General features: G+C 43.4%; 1 protein-coding gene across 1 annotated transcript in view; it reads right to left on the bottom strand.

Moving 5' to 3' along the window:
* Positions 1-399: 399 nt before the first annotated feature.
* Positions 400-18,380, bottom strand: part of SLC45A1 (solute carrier family 45 member 1) — a 217,707-nt gene continuing 199,726 nt past the window's right edge. Inside the window, exons 8-9 of the mRNA XM_078641000.1 lie at positions 2,255-2,460; positions 400-855 (exon numbers count right to left, since the gene is read on the bottom strand). Coding sequence (XP_078497126.1) covers positions 589-855; positions 2,255-2,460 — 473 coding nt within the window. The 3' untranslated portion in view covers positions 400-588. The remainder of the gene's footprint in view (positions 856-2,254; positions 2,461-18,380) is intronic.

The raw sequence follows: 18,380 nt of genomic DNA on the forward strand, positions 1-18,380 counted from the left end.
GGGCCGGTTTTAGTTCCCAGTCCGGCCCTGCTTAAGAGGGCAGTGGTACCACGGGTGCTATAACCAAGATCAGGGGAAAGAAGAATGTTGCCTGCAAATAAAAACAAACAAAGCACTTACCTGTTCTGGAGTCATATCGCAAAAATACTCCACAACTTGTCAGCAGCTCCATGTAGTATTGTATAGGATTTTCAGGTAAAATGACCATGCATTTTTAAAGTAACCAAGCTGAACTGTAGGCCTTCATCAGCGAACCTATGCATTTTCACTGAGACTTACCTGCTGGTGTAAAACATGGATAAGAGGCAATAGAGTGTATACACGATCATGTGGAAATTCTATTTTCCAGTGCAAATTAGGTCAATATTGTACAGAGCTTTAGACAAATTCACAAATGAATTTTGCTTTGCAAATATTTCTTTATTTTCCTCTAACCTGTTAATAAATCACAGGTTTAGAAGTTGATAATTTCACTTAAATAAGTGTCCCAAATGGTTGAATACTCAAAGTGGTCTAATTTATCCTCAGTCTCGTTATGAAAATGTTTTGAAATGTCCACGTTGAACCGAATGTCAACGAAGCAGAGCCTCATGTGTTCACCAGCAGGGGCTGTTCTTCTTCCTCTGTGTCTTCATCTGCTGGAATTTCATAAATGACAAAAAGGGAGGAGTAGAAACAGCCAACAAACGACACAAGGCTGCTAAAATACATGACCCCATTGGCACTGCCCACCATGGAGGTCAAAGGCCCCATCACGATCGAAACAAGAATCTGAGCCAGGAAGTATTGACAGCTTAGCAGAGAGATATCCACACCCATGCCACGCTTGGTACCATCCACAGCAGACCCTGCAAACTGAAATAAACAATGAAAACTGGTCAACAAGGATGAATATGGAAATGTAGTTCAGCTAAACTAGGTCAGTTTATTGCCATGCAATTCAGTTAAATGATTTTTAGATTTCGACCAACCCCTCTAGGTGAGCACTGATCATTATAAGCGATGAACAACCCAGCCACATCACAAAATAGGTCCGGACATCGAACCTTTTATGCCTCTACTTTAGGGCTAGGATCGGCTGTTCGATCTCTGGTTGGCCTCACACTGGACTCTGTTACACCCTTGAGGACAGTCTTGCACTTCAAGGCACACATGATCATTGGTACAAGAAAGTTTAGCAGATGACTCAAATGCTCAGACCGTACTCACTCCCTCCCTGTATTTTATGCCAGGCCTCCTCCGTCTTTTGTAAGACCCTCCCATGCACCGCCTTCTTACCTTAGAGATAAAGGGCCTGATTTAGAGTTTGGTGGACAGGGTACTCCATCGCGATGGTGACTCAGTACCCTGTCTGCCAACCTCTTAGCCCTCCTGCCCAATTTTGAGTCGGGTAGACTGCCAGGCTTACCCCGGATCAGGGGCGACCTTAGGCATGTGCAAGCTGTGCACCTGCACAGGGCCACCAAACTCCAGGGGCCGCCACGCCAATATATATCCTTAATATAATAATCCTTGGCAACCCCGTGGCAGGGATTTGGCGGCCTCTTTTATTAAAACACCTTCCTGAGCTCCGGGGGGCTCCGCCCCGCCCGGACCCCCTGTTCCGGGGCACCCTACCTACACTCCCTGCCCAGGGCCGCCATGAGCCTAGAGCCGCATCTGTCCGGATTAAGATTTCCTTCACTTGGGTAAACCTTCCTTCGACGTCCAGAGGGCGTAAGGGACATTGGAGGAGAGCCATCCAACCATCCTTCCTACTTAGTGGGAGTGGTCAGAAGGCCTTTTTTACTGTCCATCACCCCAGGAATATCTTGGCAATGAGGGACAGTAATAATAAAAAAAAGCCCCCCCACCATTAGAGATAAGCATTGTCAATGCCAATAGGTCTGGCCTTAAAGGAATGTTGTATAATAGGTGAAGCTTTAAAAGGGAGTAGCATGGGTATCTCTCATCCTCTCTCCTCCCCTCTCCACTCCTCTCCTCTCCTCCAGTCCCCTCACCTCTCCTCTCCTCCTTCCTTCTTTCCTCCTGTTACCCACCCCCTTTATTAGCAGCGCCTAAACACAACTGATTTTGAAGAAGTTAGCCATATGTGCCTATTGCATGCAAACATTAATGTATTTAATACACCTCTATCAAACCATTTCATTTTGTGACCTAAGGGCTGAACATTTTCCTTCATAGCTTTGATTGTGTACATTCATAGGACACCACAACATAACACATAACAAGAAAAATTGACAGCACAACATACCTTTTTACTCTGGTAGTAATCACACAACAGTGAGTATGGCAGTGTGCAGAGCGTAGAAAACAGTATACCATATGGGATGCATAGAGATAAGATGACGTAAAGATTCCTGGAGAGTGTTGCTAGACCAGTCCCAAGCCCAAAGGATAGATAGGCTATAAAATACAGTGTGCGGATGCTGAGGTGCTCTTCAAGCTTCTCCAATATGGCTGAAAGACATGAAATAGAATACGTTGCAAAGAAATGCAGAAATCGGAATTTAAATAGCTTAAGAGAGTGCTTCCCAAACATTTTAGGACCACTACCTGTTTTTATAAAAAAAACATTTTTTATTGGTTTTATACATTGACTAAAACATATAGCACTGTAGTACACACTTCTATCATGATACCAAATAAGAGTAATCTTACAGTTATATAGGTGATCACTTAAGACCAAGTCCATAGCGTTCCCACCATGTCCCCCAGATCCTCGGATGTTTTAGGGGGCAGCCTCTGACAGTGTAGATGGGTTATTCTACTTGTGCACACCAGTCCATCCCTGCCCCCCATTCGGATAACATGAGTGGTTCTGCGGCTGTCCATTCCCAAGCAATGTCTCTTTTGGAAATCTCTGTTCCCATACCCACCAGGTCCATCACCCACTTTTAGCATGAGAAACCTTCTCGACCCACCCAGCTGAAATGGACTTGAAGCGTGCGATTTTTTAATGTAACTAAAGCATCTTGAGGTAGTGCGCTGTCATTTACAGACAGCATCTTTTCCATTGCAATGGCCACAAAATGTATACAGACATACAGTTTTACTGATAAAGCTATACTGCCCAAAATTGATAATGTGTGGAAATCGTGTTTTAGTGAATCTTTATCATTCGCACCAAGAAAAAGTGTCTTGATTTGTTTTGAGCCTAATATAATTTTCCATCATTCTTTAGATTTATAAAAAACAACTTGATTTTTGCTTTCTGAATTGCTGAATGTTTACAGTTAATGTACAGGTATTTAGATGTTGGTGTGTGTTACAAAACATGACACCCTACAGCCTTTCCTTTAAACTCTTTGACCCTCCAGAAAGATTGTAACATAATGTACTTTATTTTTCTTTCTCTGTAAAGTGAGAGGAGTTTGAAAAACACCAATCCCATGTTAAAAAAACACAGAAGCAGCAATTTGTCAGACGATATAGCCTGAGATTTGACCTCTGTATTTGAAGCTCAGCAAATGTGACAAGATACATTTTGAATGTAAAGGCATCTTTATTTCCTGGACTTCATGACACACCAAAAATGGACTTGAGACCCACCAGTGGGTTGTGCCCCACAGATTCAAATTCAAATTTATTTCTGAAGTGCATAGTTAATTAAAACCATTCCAAATTTGTACAATAAGAAAATGAATAATACAAGTGACCAATGAACTAAGGAAAGGATAAATATTTCAGTACTATTTATTACAATTATAAGAGGACCATAAAATACATGGGTCCTGATTCACAAAGGTAAAGGGAGACACAAGTCTTAATTTACAACTTTCGGTATTCACAAAGGGCATTTACGAGTAGTAAAGTTAGACTTTTGTCTCAGTTCAACTTAAGTTTTGGTCTGAAGTCTAACTGAGAAAAAAATGTAAGTTAAACTGAGACAAAAATGTAACTTTACTTCTCGTAAATGCCTTTTGTGAATACCGAAAGTCGTAAAGTTAGACTTTCTTCTCAGACAAATGCAGAGTACATGTATTAGGGTCTCATTTCTGGTGCCACACAGTCTGCATTCTGAGTACTCCGCTTTGTTACCCAAATGGTAAGACTGTCCAAAGTTGGTAGAATTCCTAGGCGAGGCACATAAACTTGAGCTTAATATTAAATGGATAGCCAAATCGAAATAAAATAGTTTTAAGCACTTATAAGAGTTTCTCACTTGCCAAGAACGAGCTCGACTTGCTAGTGTTGCTTTATCTTCTTGCATTGAAAGTTATCTTGTTACATTATTTAGTATCCTTTTAAACTCGCCAGCTGCTACCTGTGTAGTCCATAGATTGGTGACTTGAAGCGATGTTGAGGCGTCATGTATAAAGCGGCTAAATGAGGCAATTGAATTCTGCTGTTTTTTCATGTCACAAGTATGCAGCAAGTGTATTTTTCTTGGCTAGTTTAAATCTATGGCACATCTTTGTGAAAAAACTTTTTGAGGCCAGAGTCTATTTGTTAGGCTTAGCTTTACTTGTAGATGCGCTGGTGAGGAACAATTTGGGAGCTTGAAGGCTGATCGCTTGGCTTTTGTAATTAGGCAATCTGATAACTTTGCCTCCTTCCCAACAGTTACATGACACCCACATGCACTTGTGGGGAGAAGTTTTGCTGCCATGTCCTTCTTTAAGGGCCCTAAAGGTGGGCTCTTCTGTGAACTTGCAAGTGTACATTAACCTGACAGCAGAAGGTATCTCTTGATTCAACCCCCCCCACCCCCCACCCCCCAAGGCATTTATAGTTTTGTTCGATGGTTATTTGGAGCCGGTCAATGGTCCATGATCCCGTTATTTCTTTTTAAGTTTCTTATAGTGGATTTCAATTTTACACCATTTTGTGAAGCACAGCAGGGCATCCAGAAGCCTTTGCAGCTCCACAGGTGTCATGCTAATCAGGACTAGGTCATTTGCGTATAGGATATGGGTGAGGGGATGGCTCCCTAACCTAGAAGGATGCACATTTATGAGATCTAGTTCTATGGACAGGCTTGATATATAGATGTTAGATAGTATTGAGGCTAAAACATAGCCTTGCTTTAGGCCAACCGGAGTGTAAATTTTCTTGGATAGTTTAGTGCCATCTCCCAGCTGAATGCGAAGCCAAGTTTCAGTGTGAAAGAGGATGCATGCAAAGGGTTAGGGCTGCCAAAATCGAAAGTGTGCTCTGGCCAGCTCTGAAACCAGTTTGATTCCCTGGGATGGATGCATGTCTGCCTACCCATGTTTGAGGGTGTTGGAATACTAGACTTGCACATTATTTGGCCTCAGTGTCCAATAGCACAATTAAGCCATAATTTACGGGATGACTTCTGTCGCTCCCTTTAAAGAGTGGGTGAATTATTGATCTTCACAATGAATTTGGTAATGCTTGTTAAAGGCAGACCGCACTGTATATAGTAGGTATAGTTTTTTTGCTCAGTGCTCTAGGGATGCCTTGGATAGGCCTTGGGTCGGCCTGCGGTAGCTCATTGGGTCCAAGTGCTCCATCCATTCTACTCTTCTTTATAATATATTCAATGGGGCTTGATTTTTGCTCTGCCATTTGCTTTTTGCCCATTATGTGGCTCGCTCATGATCTTTTTTTAAACCAGATTTTGTTCTGGGAATATTCAGTCTTCCTGCTTGGCTTCCTTCCATACTTTCACCCTTTTTGTCAGGTCGTTTTGGGGGCAGCGTTATGTTGTCTAAACAACAATATCTTCTAGCAGACCCGTTAATAATGGTATAATTTGGACATGCCACATCCAGTAATACAGCTGTAGTTGTCTGTACCATTGACTGAGGTCATTTGCCGTGCACAATCCTGTTTCTGTTTCTGTTTGCTTGGTGAGGTGAATGTTACGTTGGTTACATGGCTTGGTTTCCATTAATTCTGTTTGTGTGATAGAATAATGATAGTGCAGGTAATGTGCCCCAGCCCCCTCACTTATTATTGCATTATAATTAGCTGTTGAGTCCTTGTTTACCTCGTTGATTATTGTCCAAAAAGCTGTGATGTTTCTGGACTTGCTTGTATGGAGCATTTTTGTCCAAATCTTGTCGAGGTGCCTCCCAAACTGCTCAGGTTCCTCACCCTGTGTTGGCACATTTTATCTAAATAGTTGCGTTGTAATCGGCGAAGCTCCCTTTTTAAAGTCTTTTTTGCTTCGAGGACGTGTTTTGTCCTCCAGTGAAAAATGCTCCTGTTTGCCGTTAGTAAATGGGTGGGTAGTTTTTCTCTGCTGTACTTTTTAGGTCTTGCCTACGCATCGCGCATGCGCCGCATAGGAAAAAGACCTATGAGAAATCGCTTCGGCTTTTCAGCCAAAAAAGTGCACGCATTGCATTGCTTTCAATGGCAATGCGTGCACGTTTGGAGATTCCCATGCGGGAGCGAGCTTTGGCAACATATCTTCGCTCGCTCCCGCAAAGGAATCGCTGTGTGTTCTCTCGCACTCCTCCACCCCTCCCACTTGTTTCGTTGCTGGTCGGTCATTTTCTTGGGCTGAAAAGGTGCCCTTGTGCAGAGAGAGGAGCGATCACGTGCTTACCAGGACATCAGCAGGCAGCTGTCCCTGGCCGGAGGCTGCATGGCACGGTCACCAGTAGACATGAAGGGTTTCTGCTTTTTGGTGCTAGCACTTCTTCTGTTGCTCCTCGAACTGGGAGATGCAGGTGGGTAAAGTTTGATCAAATGCCTGACTTCGGGGAATTGTGGGAACTCTAGAGAAACCAGCGCGCTGCTGTAGATGGAGCGAGCGCACGGAGAGGGTATGGTGTAATGGCCAGAGATGCCGACTTTGGAACATAGTCTCGGCGTCGGCTTAACATCCTATGATTCTAGTCCCATCACTTATTCTCCCCGTGCCGATAAAAAAGAAATGCATGTGTCCTTGTTTAATGTAACTCAAGTCAAGCGCTCTACAATCCTCGGGTGGAGTTCGCGCAGAAAAGAACAAACATCATATATGAGCAGTTTAGTCTCTTGCTTATTAGTTTCCGCCCGTTTCATTTTGGTACTCGCACATACAAATATCTCAAGGTGTATCTTGTCAGGTGTTCAGACCTCACTTTTATTTGTAGGTCAAACGTGGCGCATATCTCCCTGCAAGGCTTGTTAATACCAGTTCTTTTAAAAGCTGCATTGAGTGGGGTTGGCTTCACCCAGGGGCGCACCACTCTTGCTATAAGCTATTGCCTTTTCACCCTGGTGTAGCATTCCACCTCGTATGGAGTAATTAGCACGCGTGAGGGACTAATTTACACCCCAGAAATACACATGTTAAGTTATCCATCTCATAGAATCATTGTATAGTAAAACAAAACTTTTTCTTTCTCACTGCTGGAGGTTTTTTTAAATGATTTACTTGTGATTGAGAATGAAAGCCAGAACTATTGGCTCTGCCTATGCCTGTCTGCCTTGGTATTCTGGTACTTCTAGTCTTGTATTTGGTTCAAGTATTTAATATACGCTTCAGCTGCAGGCCAACATTTCTGTAGGAAGATATTTTTGTAAGATTAGATTTTAGTAGTCTATGTTTTGGTCTGTGTTTTTGCCATCCATTTTCAGATGCTTTCGACCACATACTTTTAAGGTCTGCTTCCTCAGCATTTATGCAATCAAACTGACTAAATGTAAGGATTTTGATGGCAGACATCTATATTGAGCCACGCTCCACATATACATCGGTAAAATTTGCAAGACCAAATTCACAGATGAGCTCAAACTATACAGAAACCCTCACACAGCATAAAGCACCCTGCCAGTGGCATTTCATTTAGTGATTTTAAAGTAGAGACAGATTAAACTAGTGGTTCACCTATAACTGATAAGTGTGAATAGTGTAGGTGCGTGCGTATGTGTGTGTGTATATTGGGTGTTTATATCATGGCCACTGGAATTATGCGATTCTGTGGATGCTGCTTTGGATTTGCTGCAATTGCCTCGTAATTCATCATCTGCTGTAAGATCTGCAGATTTTAACCCAAAAATTGTTTCCAGTTTAAATGATCAAAAGTTACTAAAAATGTAGCAATATGTGTTTGCACACAGTGGAAGGTCCAACGCAAAGGTTGATTGGTCATCTGTCTGTTTTTGGTTGTTAAACTGGCACCAATGAGGTGAAGTTTTTGCCCAGACAGTATTAACATGTCTAAAAATTACGAAATAATGTAAGGGATAAAGAACCCTCTCCTGCAATATAAGGATATTGCAAGTCACCGAGGAGTTCCATAACCATATAGAGGAATGAGGCCAAAGGCCAAGTTCCTTTAGAAGGGGATGGAACTCCGAGTTGACTTTATATTCCCTTATCATGTATGCTAGGGGGTTCTTTATCCAATATAATAATACATGGTCACGCCATCACCTTTCCCACAAACCACTTAAAAACTTGGTATATAGGTCTTTCAAATGAAATAGAGTGCATATTTGCAAAGAAGAAGAATAAAAATAGGAACCTCTAGTGCACAATTAAACACATCAAATACCTGTTAAATATTTCTTGAAAAAAGATCTTAGAAACAGTTCCATACAAATCATTAAAAAAAATAAAAAGCTCGGAATGTACTTTTACATGCAGAAAGAATCTCATGTTTCTATAATTATCTAAGGAGTGCAAAAATAACTATATTATTTCTGCTTTTCACTGTAAGCTAGAAAAATTGAGCAGAAGAAAGAAAAGCAGCACTTCATTTTTGTTTCAATTATGCTCTTTGACCTGACCTGCCTTTCAGCTCGATTGCTGGCTGTGGCAGTAGGCATTGTGACATCAGAACTCGACTGTAATAACTTATAGCAGTTGCTTTCTGACTTTTTTTTCCTTATAATCAGCGACTGGGTGTGTCACAAGTTGCTGATTATACAGAAAATAGAGATGGGTGATTATACAGGGATTGCAAAGTCCCATGTGATAAGTTTATGTATGTTTAGTAAAATCAAAAAGTCTTGGCCATTGGCATACCTTCAAATATCATGCAATACATTAGGCCCATTCTAAAAATGTACTGCCCTCCTGGGGACCTCCATTGCTATACTCTACTTTTTCAGTCAGTGTTCGCTCTGTCATTCTAGAGCCTATTGTTAAACAAACATTGGCAACGTCAATGGGCGAGGCTTCATTGTGCTTTACTTATACAATCAGCACAATACTCTACAACATAGGCAAAATGCATTAATAAACACATAAGGTCCTAAAAGCGAGACCTATTGGCTATGCCAATGCTTGTTTTTTTTAATAGCAAAGCCTCACGGCACATTTCCCATTCACAAATTGCGTTAGTTGGCGCAAGTTGATATTCATTCAAAACTTTGGTGCAATTGGATAGCACTTCATTTCGCTGCTGGACATGCCATCCTAATCGCTTCAAGTTCTGAGTGCTCGAGTCAGTATTTATAATGTTAGTGACTGAGTGATAGTGTGGGCTGTGATCGCTCTCTTCCTGTACAATTTCTAAAGTCACCAGTTCATTAAAAAGGGTCAGGGAGGTGGCTGTATAATCAATTATAATGACAGCCCTTTGGGAGATATGTGTCCATGCGGCAGGTTTGTCCCCTGCAAACCTCCCATTCAGGATTCGTAGCCCTGAAGCATTTGGCGCAACACTGGCCGCGAACCCAGCTGTCATTTCTTCTTGAAGGTGGGATTGCTTCTTCTGTAATATTGCACAGTGCATTTGCGCTATAACGTTTTTATCGTACTCTTGTGCCTTACTGTTTAGGAAACATTGGTTAGGGACCTAAATTAGAGTTTTGCAGACCACAAAAAATATGGATGAGAACTCTGTCCTCCAAACTTGTGGTTCCACTACATCATTAAGAGTTGGGTCACCACCATGTTTCCTACACTGGCTTCAGGTCCTCCTGTTTGTGAACACTAGGGAACTCCTGCTGAGCCCCAAAGAGAAAAAAACGTACAATGGTCGACACACACTGCTTTGAAACTCCCAGCGCATCTGGGTCATGTATTTTTTGTTTTTTAATAATAAACTCCAACTTTGGTAGTTTGTTTAAAAAAAAATGTGTTGCTCTGTGGGCACATTGAACATGCCGCCTACACAGAGGATCTTCAGTGCTTTCAGTGGAGCTCCATGTTGGTGACAGTGATGTGGGCACAGAGTACTCCACCTGCCTGGAAGAGCTATCTAAACATGGAAGGGTGTATGTACTCTGCCAGGGATGTGAAGCACATTCCTCCGCTGATTTGGAGGGACAGAATATAGCCTGAGAAATGACAAAGGTACCCATATTTCCTATTTACTTAGTCATGATGAACAGACTAATAGAATAATGTGTTGCTGGCCGCTGAGGCCATTAATGAACAGGAGGGAAGTGAGTCATGGCCAATGAATTATGAGTTGGTGATAGGAAGAAGGAATACGATTCTTCCTCTCAAAGGTCATAGATGGACACGACCAATGTTATTCATGGCCGCTTTTGAGGTGGGCCGTCAATCAGTGCTTAATTCAAGCCAGTGTTTGCTGGGGCTGAGCACTGGCACTTAATTCTCAACACTTGCCCTGATGGTAGCCCGCCACATGGTAGCACTGTATGACTAAATTTGAGGTAAGCACAGCACCAGAGTATCCTATAATTCTAAATGATTAAAAATGATTAGTCCAAATTGTCACAGTAATAAGAATATGATGATAAGTAATTGTGTTGATACTGGCAATGGTAGCATTGGCAGGGGCAATGAGTGGTGCAAACTGTAGTGGCCTCCTAAAGTGCCCCGGGGCTTACTTTTTTTTATTAATTCAGCACAAGTGGCAACAAAATATTGCAGGAGGCAAGAGGGTCCTTTCTTCAGGGATGGGGCCAACTGAAGGGGTTACCCAACAATTTATTACAGAAGGTTAGAGGAGGACCGAGGTTTCACCCCTCCTCAAAAGGCTTTAAGTCAGATAGTAAGAGATTGATGGGCAACAGAAACTTGCCAAGAGATGGAAAAAGGTAGTCAGGAAGTAGTTATTACGGACAGAGCCTCACAACATTGGGCCACCAATGTTACTCTTCGGAAGCTGCTAGCAGTCCGGCATTCCTGTGCCTGAGAGGGTATCTGTATATGATGAGTTTGGCACCAGACATTTCTCGATTTGCCTTCTGTAACTCACTGAATAGATAATCTATACCCAACTAAGATATCTGCAGCTAAATCAAATTTCTCGTGGTAAGGTAAACTGTTGATGCTGTCAGTCTGCATTTTTTTTTACATTGCAAATTTGCTATTGAATGCCCTCATATCCAGCTATTGGGGCCAAAGGTTAAAGATTTGTGCTTCCACAACAGGAAGAGCAGATACAACATGACTGTCCAGATGACGTGTGACACAGGTCTCCTCATCACCCACGTTTGTGCCAGGTACATCGGATCAACATATGACACCATGATCCAGTAGTACAGCTGCCTACTTGATCTCATGAGGCAACACCATACACACAGGCCATGGTAGATTGTATGTCGGAAAAATGAGTTCCTCTACCCCGCCTACCTTCACAACGCGGTCTCTACAATGACTGCGTCTGAACCACAAATTGCTTTACCACACATTCCTATACCACACATTTTCGTGGTAAAGGCATGTATGGTAAACGGCAATCCATGGCTAAGGTTACCACCCCCTCTCTCCCTGAGCCCTAAGTACACCGCGACCTCCTAAAAACTACCCAAACCCCCTACCCCCTAAAACTACAGATCCCCTCCCACCCCCTAAAAACGACCCCAAATACCCTCACCCCTAAAAACTTCTCTGAACCCCTCCAACCCCCTAAAAACGACCCAAACCCCCACCCCCTAAAAACTACCCCAAACCCCCACCCCCTAAAAATGACCCCAAACCCCCACCCCCTAAAACTACCCCGAACACCTCCCACCCTCTAAAAACGACCCCAAACCCCTCACACCCTAAAAATACCCCGAATACCCCCACCCACGGTTTGGGCAAGTTGTTGTTTGGCTTGTGGGCTTCAGTAACTCGTGGCTCTGGCCTCGTTGTTCCAGATGTTTCCCACCATGGTACCTTGCCATTTATAACATACATCACAGTACCCCTCCAACACAACCACCATGGTATAGGCATTGCTGCACACATAAAGTCCATCTATGTCGCACCAGAGAGACCTATAGCTGCTCCAACCCATCTACGCATCTCAATGTAGACATTAAGGATGGTGGCGTGCATACCACAGAAGGGTGATAATGGAGAAGAAAATATGCTAATATGTCTTTAGGAGGTGATCATTCCTCTGTCCTCATCTTCATTTCAATCAGCCGCACAACTAAAAACCGTGAGCTACAATCCTATTTTGCTGTGACTTATTCTTGCACGGACACAACTGTAGTTGTCCGACTGCTTCCCTTTTCTCGCTTTGCGCTCACTGTTAGCGCTCTACATGCTTCACGACAAACGTGCCTCTTCACAGCGTTTGAAAGCTCTCGTCGGAAGGGCTCCTCTCAGAGAGTTACGGCGGTGAGGCCTAGGTCTGCCAACTTCAACACCTCCATTCTGCTGTGGTGTCACTACATTTGGCTGGTGATTATCGCCAAGAAATGTGTTGAATGGCTTTATTTCAATAAGCGTAGGGTTTGGGCGTGCACCACCTCTGTTTATCCAAACTTTTGCAATTTTTCCATGCTGCCTAGGAATCACTCCCCGCCTGGAGTGTGGTTATTGAATTTGGTAGGTAGCAGTCCTATCAGATGTAGGACTGTCTCCCAGGGCACTGGGTCTGTGCTGTAATATCCAGCTATGTTTTAAATAAATCGGATTATACTCAATGTTTACTGCGAAATTTCATTAATTCTTTCGATATCTTCTTTTGTTATACATGTTCAGATCACATTTACTTTTTCTTGTACGTCATCCTGACAAATCTTTATGCATCTCCAATATATTTATTTATTTATTTATTTATTTAATTATTACATTTGTATGGCGCAACAGCTACCCTGAGGGTTTCCCAGCGCCTTGGATCTGTTTAACTGAACAAAGAGAACTGTGGACGCTACTGATTAAAAAGCCAGGCTTTGACTCCCCTCCGGTATTGGAGGTAACTAGGTTCCAGACGTAGTTTGAGTGGAAGAGAATTCCACAGAACTGGGGCCAAATAAGTGAATGAGCATCCGCCCAAGCGTGCTCGTTTGAACCTGGGGACAACAAATTTGGCTTGTGACATAGACCGAAGAGTGCGGGAGGGCAGGTATTTCTGGGCCAGTTTACATAAATAGGTAGGTGCTTCCCTCACATTGATCCGAAACATATAGCAGAGTGCTTTAAATTTCACTCTATTGGCGATCTACAGCCAATGCAATTTCTTCAAATTTTCTGACATGCTTGTACGCCCTGGGAGATGAAGGAGCAACCTAGCTGCGGCATTTTGAATAACCTGAAGACGGTTAATAGTGTCTTTATTAGTTCCTAAATAAAGGATGTTTCCGTAGTCTAATCTAGAACCTATTAAGGCCTGTAATACTGTTCTCTGTGCCCCTTCCGGGAGTTGCCACAGTATTTTCCTCAACCATTTGAGGATTGCAAAGCATGTTAAAGCCGTTTTAGCGGTTTTAGCGGTTTGTGCGCACATTGACAACTTATCATCAACTATTATCCCGAGGTTGCGAGCAGATTGTACCGCAACCGGGGTCGGGCCCATTTCAACCAGCCAATGAGACCAAATATTCTGCTTTCCAATGCATTTCGGCGACATTATCGCCTTCATCAGGGAAAAATTCTAAAATGTAAACATACCGTTTCAGTAACTTAATATAAAACAGTGTCCATGGTTCACTTTGGTTACATTTTGTGCTCTCTCATTATATATTGCGCCATAATAGCTGGCTTCATTCATTCATGGCTATATTCGTAATTACTGATACATTGATTTCACACCATATCTCTATCTGCCCTTGCCTATGGCGATTTCCTGATGTTAGACTGTATTGTTACCACGCTGTTCATACCACTTTCTATGGCTGTACCCATTCTACGAGATAGTTTATTTCCATGCTGTAACTTTTACTATCTTTTCCGTGCAGCTAGTAACTACTCCCATGTTACTTCCTTGTTTAAACTGCGCGCCATGTCTTATGTTATCCTATTGTGTGGCTCGTCACTAGGAGTCTCTCTGGTGATTTATTTCAATAAGCCCTTAACGGCAGCAGAGGAGCTTCGATCAACATCGCCAGCCAAGCTCCAACTGACTAACCAAATGTCACTCGTGGAACCTTCAAGCATGAACATTTCACAAGCAAGGAACATGGAGCCGGACGCAGCCAAGCCCAGGGAAACAACTAAGCCTGTGCTTCTTAATGGATTTCAGGAGTAAGTCAAGAGTACTACAAGAGTAAGGGGCTGATTTGGCTCTTGTTGGTCTTGAGTGTGACTGCCAGAGTGGCGGAGTATATTATGTCCACCACCATGACAAACAAAAGACTGGCCTTTTTTTAATTCACACCCGGCCGGCAGTGACCTTGGAGCATTCCCGGGAGCCACTGCCATGGCAGCTACCAAAAAGGCACTGAAAGGTTGACGCACTGCTGCCATCTTTTAGGGGGCCACACAACAAAGTTTTTGTTTTTCAGAAACAAACGCCCATAGTTTTCTTACAGGGTGTGAGGTTCATTATATTTTTTTCTTTTTATGATGACCAGTTTTTCCCTGGTAGTTATGGTCAGAAAAAAGGACATCAGACCATATGCTCTAAATAGGGTAGTCTCCTAAAGGGGAGTGATTCAATTCAGGACTGCAGAGGCTGGAATCAAAATAGCATTATCTGCGAAAAGTTGTCTCCCAGACAATCAATTGGTATGATTCACAACTGAAGGATTAACAATATTATCCTTCATGTTTTTATTTTATTTAACCTTCATTGACTCTCATACTTTTTATGTATGCTTAATTTACCAACATCCTTCTTGTAGCATGTTATTTTGTCAGTACCTCACGATTAATAGACATTCATCCACTGAAAGTTTTACTCAAATCTTTGTATACAAAGTCGATTTTACATAATTATGTAGCAAAGACAGACATATCTGTAAAGAAACATTTTAGTCAAAACAATTAGACAGGTAACATGTCTTGTTTACATGTAACATAGAAAACATTGACCACAACATTAAAGCAAACATGTGCATCGACTAGATGCTTACTTCTGACTTAAAACAAATTAGTAACCCCAGGTGTACATAAAAGACATAAATCGTTCTGTAATATGTTAACCCCCAGTACAATTAATATCTTTACAGCGGATTATTGTATCCGGTTTAGTAAGTCCTGGAACAATATGCTGTAATGTCCTCTCACATTTTGGTATAGTGTTCTTACTCTATGGTCCTGGAATGGTCAGATGTGTTATTACATAATTTGATGGTTGCGCCTTTCCGTGCGCTTGTCAGCTAGTGCCAGCTGTGCACTTTCCAATAGTTATGCTAGACTCTTGACCATTATCTATAATACGCCAACGTGTTTCGACCTTCAAATGTGGACCTCATATAAGATTTCTGGAAGGACTTCTTCAGGGCCAGGTGTTCATTGCAATATATCAATGAGTATAGAAGTTATACTAAGTGGTCATATGTCAGTTTTGACAGTTGGTTACTGTTGCATTAAATAATTTTTCTAGTAACATACTGTGTTGTCTTATCAATTCGCTACGGTTTGGAGTTTATGTCTTATTGAGGAGGTGGGTCTCCATGTTGATTCAAGAAAAATCTTTTACTTTTTCAGCTTCTTTCTTTTTTCTATATGAAGTATTTGGAGGAATCAAGGGAAAATGAATGAGGGCACAGCAAGTAGTGTTGCAATAGAATGGGAAACCTTCCAGACAACGATTAGGGGGCACTGTAAGGGAGCCACATGGAATATTCACAAACAACTATCTACCTCCCTTAAGAAAATAGAATCCCAACTGCTGCGTCAGGAACAAGAGGGTGAGGGGTGTGGTAAGGACCCGCAACACTCAGAACAGCTGCCAGCTGAGCATGCTGAATTAACGGGCTGGCCGGTTCCTCGCCTGGCTGATCAAACAAGAGTGCACCCGCTCTCCCATTGAGGCCATATGCGCAGACACAGGACAGATGTGCTACACCCAGTAGGAAATACACCAAGCACTGGCACAGCACTACATGCAGTTCTATTGAGCTTGTGGGCGGGGAGATAGATGAAGATTGGAGGAGTTTCTCCAGTCCATACAACTACCAACACCAACGGATGAACACCGGGAGGCGCTAAATGAACAGCTCTCACTGGAAGAGATAGGTGAGGCCATTACAACACTAGTCACCGGGAAAACACCCGGGCCCAACGGCCTGCGGTCGGAATTATATAAGGCGTCTAGAGATCTGCTTGCGCTGCACTTGCTGGCCCTCTATAACACAGCTTTGGAAGGGCGAAGACTACCTTCGTCAATACAAGAGGCGTACCTGGTATCCCTACTAAAGCCAGAAAGAGACCCTGTGGAGATGAGCGCCTATAGGCCCCTCACCCTGCTAAACACGGACTACAAAATTCTAGCAAAGGTATTGGCGGAGTGATTGGCAACAATAGTCCCCTCGTTGGTTCACACTGACCAAAATGGTTTCATACCATCCAGGAACACTTCCCTCAACCTGAGACTTTTTTTAGGGTGGCGACGGACACCGCGCAACACTGGCCAAGAGCAGGTTGCCTCATGCTAGACCTAGAGAAGGCCTTCGATTCCCTAGAGTGGATCTACCTGGCAGGGGTGTTGCAGAAATATGATCTGGGCTTGGGGTTCTTGCAGCTCGTCAATCTGCTGTACATCAACCCCACAATTAGGGTCAGGCTGGACCTTACTTATCGGAAGCCATTCCAGTGAAAAGAGGTACCAGGCAGGGGTGCCCCTTATCCCCACTTATCTTCGCGCTTGCAATGGAGCCATTAGCAGAAGCATTGCGCGCCACACTGGGAGACGGTATACCTCTCGAAGATGCAGTGCACCAGGTGTCCCTTTACTCTGATGATCTCTTGGTCTATATCAGGGATATAGAAAAGGTCCCTAACCAGCTAGCACACCTACTGCAGAATTTCGCAGCCATCTCTGGACTCTAGGTCAATGTCGGAAAGTCCTGCATATATGCATTCAATGAAGGATGTCGCGATCCAGGCCTCACCATTAATGGCAGAGTAGTGCAATGGAAAGAAGGTGCCTTTCGTTACTTGGGCATCCGTATCTAACAATAGCCACAGGATCTACTTGCTGGGAACCTGGGGAGGGCGATGACTTCCATCCGTTCGCAAATGCAGTTCTGGGGTACACTCCCACTTACCGTAACCGGAAGAGTAGCATTAGCCAAAATCGTTGTCCTCCCACGGCTCCTGTATTACTTCGCAAACTTGCCTCTGTATATCCTAGCCTCCTTCTTTGCTACACTGGAGAGGCAGATTTGAGATTTCATATGGTGCAAGGCACGACACAGATCCGTTGGCAAGTAAAGCTTTCGCAGCTGCATTAGCTGCGAAAGCTTTACTTGCCAAAGGATCAGGGGGCTTAGCTGCACCCTGCTTCAAGCACTACTATTTAGCTGCTCAATTGCAGTGGATAGCTCGGTGGCTAGCTGATAGATATCTCACGGATAAAGCAACTACACAGCCTCCATATACACTGCATCAAATCATAGGAATCTTTCACCCCAACGCCAAAGCGAAGATACCTAAGCCACAGTTGCTAGCCGTGGTGCACAAATGTTTCCCCAGAAGTTTATATATCAAATGGGGCGTGACCCCCTATGCACCAGCAATGTCACTGGTGGGGACCCCTAGTGGCCACACAGCACTGACAACACAAGTAACAGAGTTATGGCAGGAGAAAGGTGTCCAAACTCTAGGGGACCTATATCGAGACGGGGAGCTTACACCATACATGACTCTGTTAGAGGAAGAAGGGTTACCACCAGGACAGTTTCTTACACACCACTCACTGCTCACCGCACTAACAATTAAGTGGGGTGACATGGCTAGGGAACCGCCGACACACCTTGTGATGCAATACCTGCACGTCATGGGGCGCGGTAGGCACCTTATACATTGGTTCACCGCGTCATTTAGTGTCCATACAGCGATTAGTTTGAACCCCCTCCGCCAAAAGTGGGAGACTGACCTGGGGCGCCCACTTACCGACAAAGAGTGGGCACAGATGTTAGAAAACCCGACACGCATACCCAGAAACATGCGGTTCAGACACATACAACTATACATAATACACAGGGCCTACCTCACACCTGCCAACATCAACAGATATTTTAATGGAATAGATGCGGTGTGCCCCAGATGCACAGAAGTGGGAGCCGACATAATACACATGCTGTAGAGCTGCCCCCATTTTGCTGCATATTGGAGCGCAGTAGCCAACCAACTGCCCACCTGCACAGGGCGCAAGCTACCCTTCACCTGG

The sequence above is a fragment of the Lissotriton helveticus genome, chromosome 5_1 (assembly GCF_964261635.1).
Source record: "Lissotriton helveticus chromosome 5_1, aLisHel1.1, whole genome shotgun sequence".
In the NCBI taxonomy this organism is placed as follows: domain Eukaryota; kingdom Metazoa; phylum Chordata; class Amphibia; order Caudata; family Salamandridae; genus Lissotriton; species Lissotriton helveticus.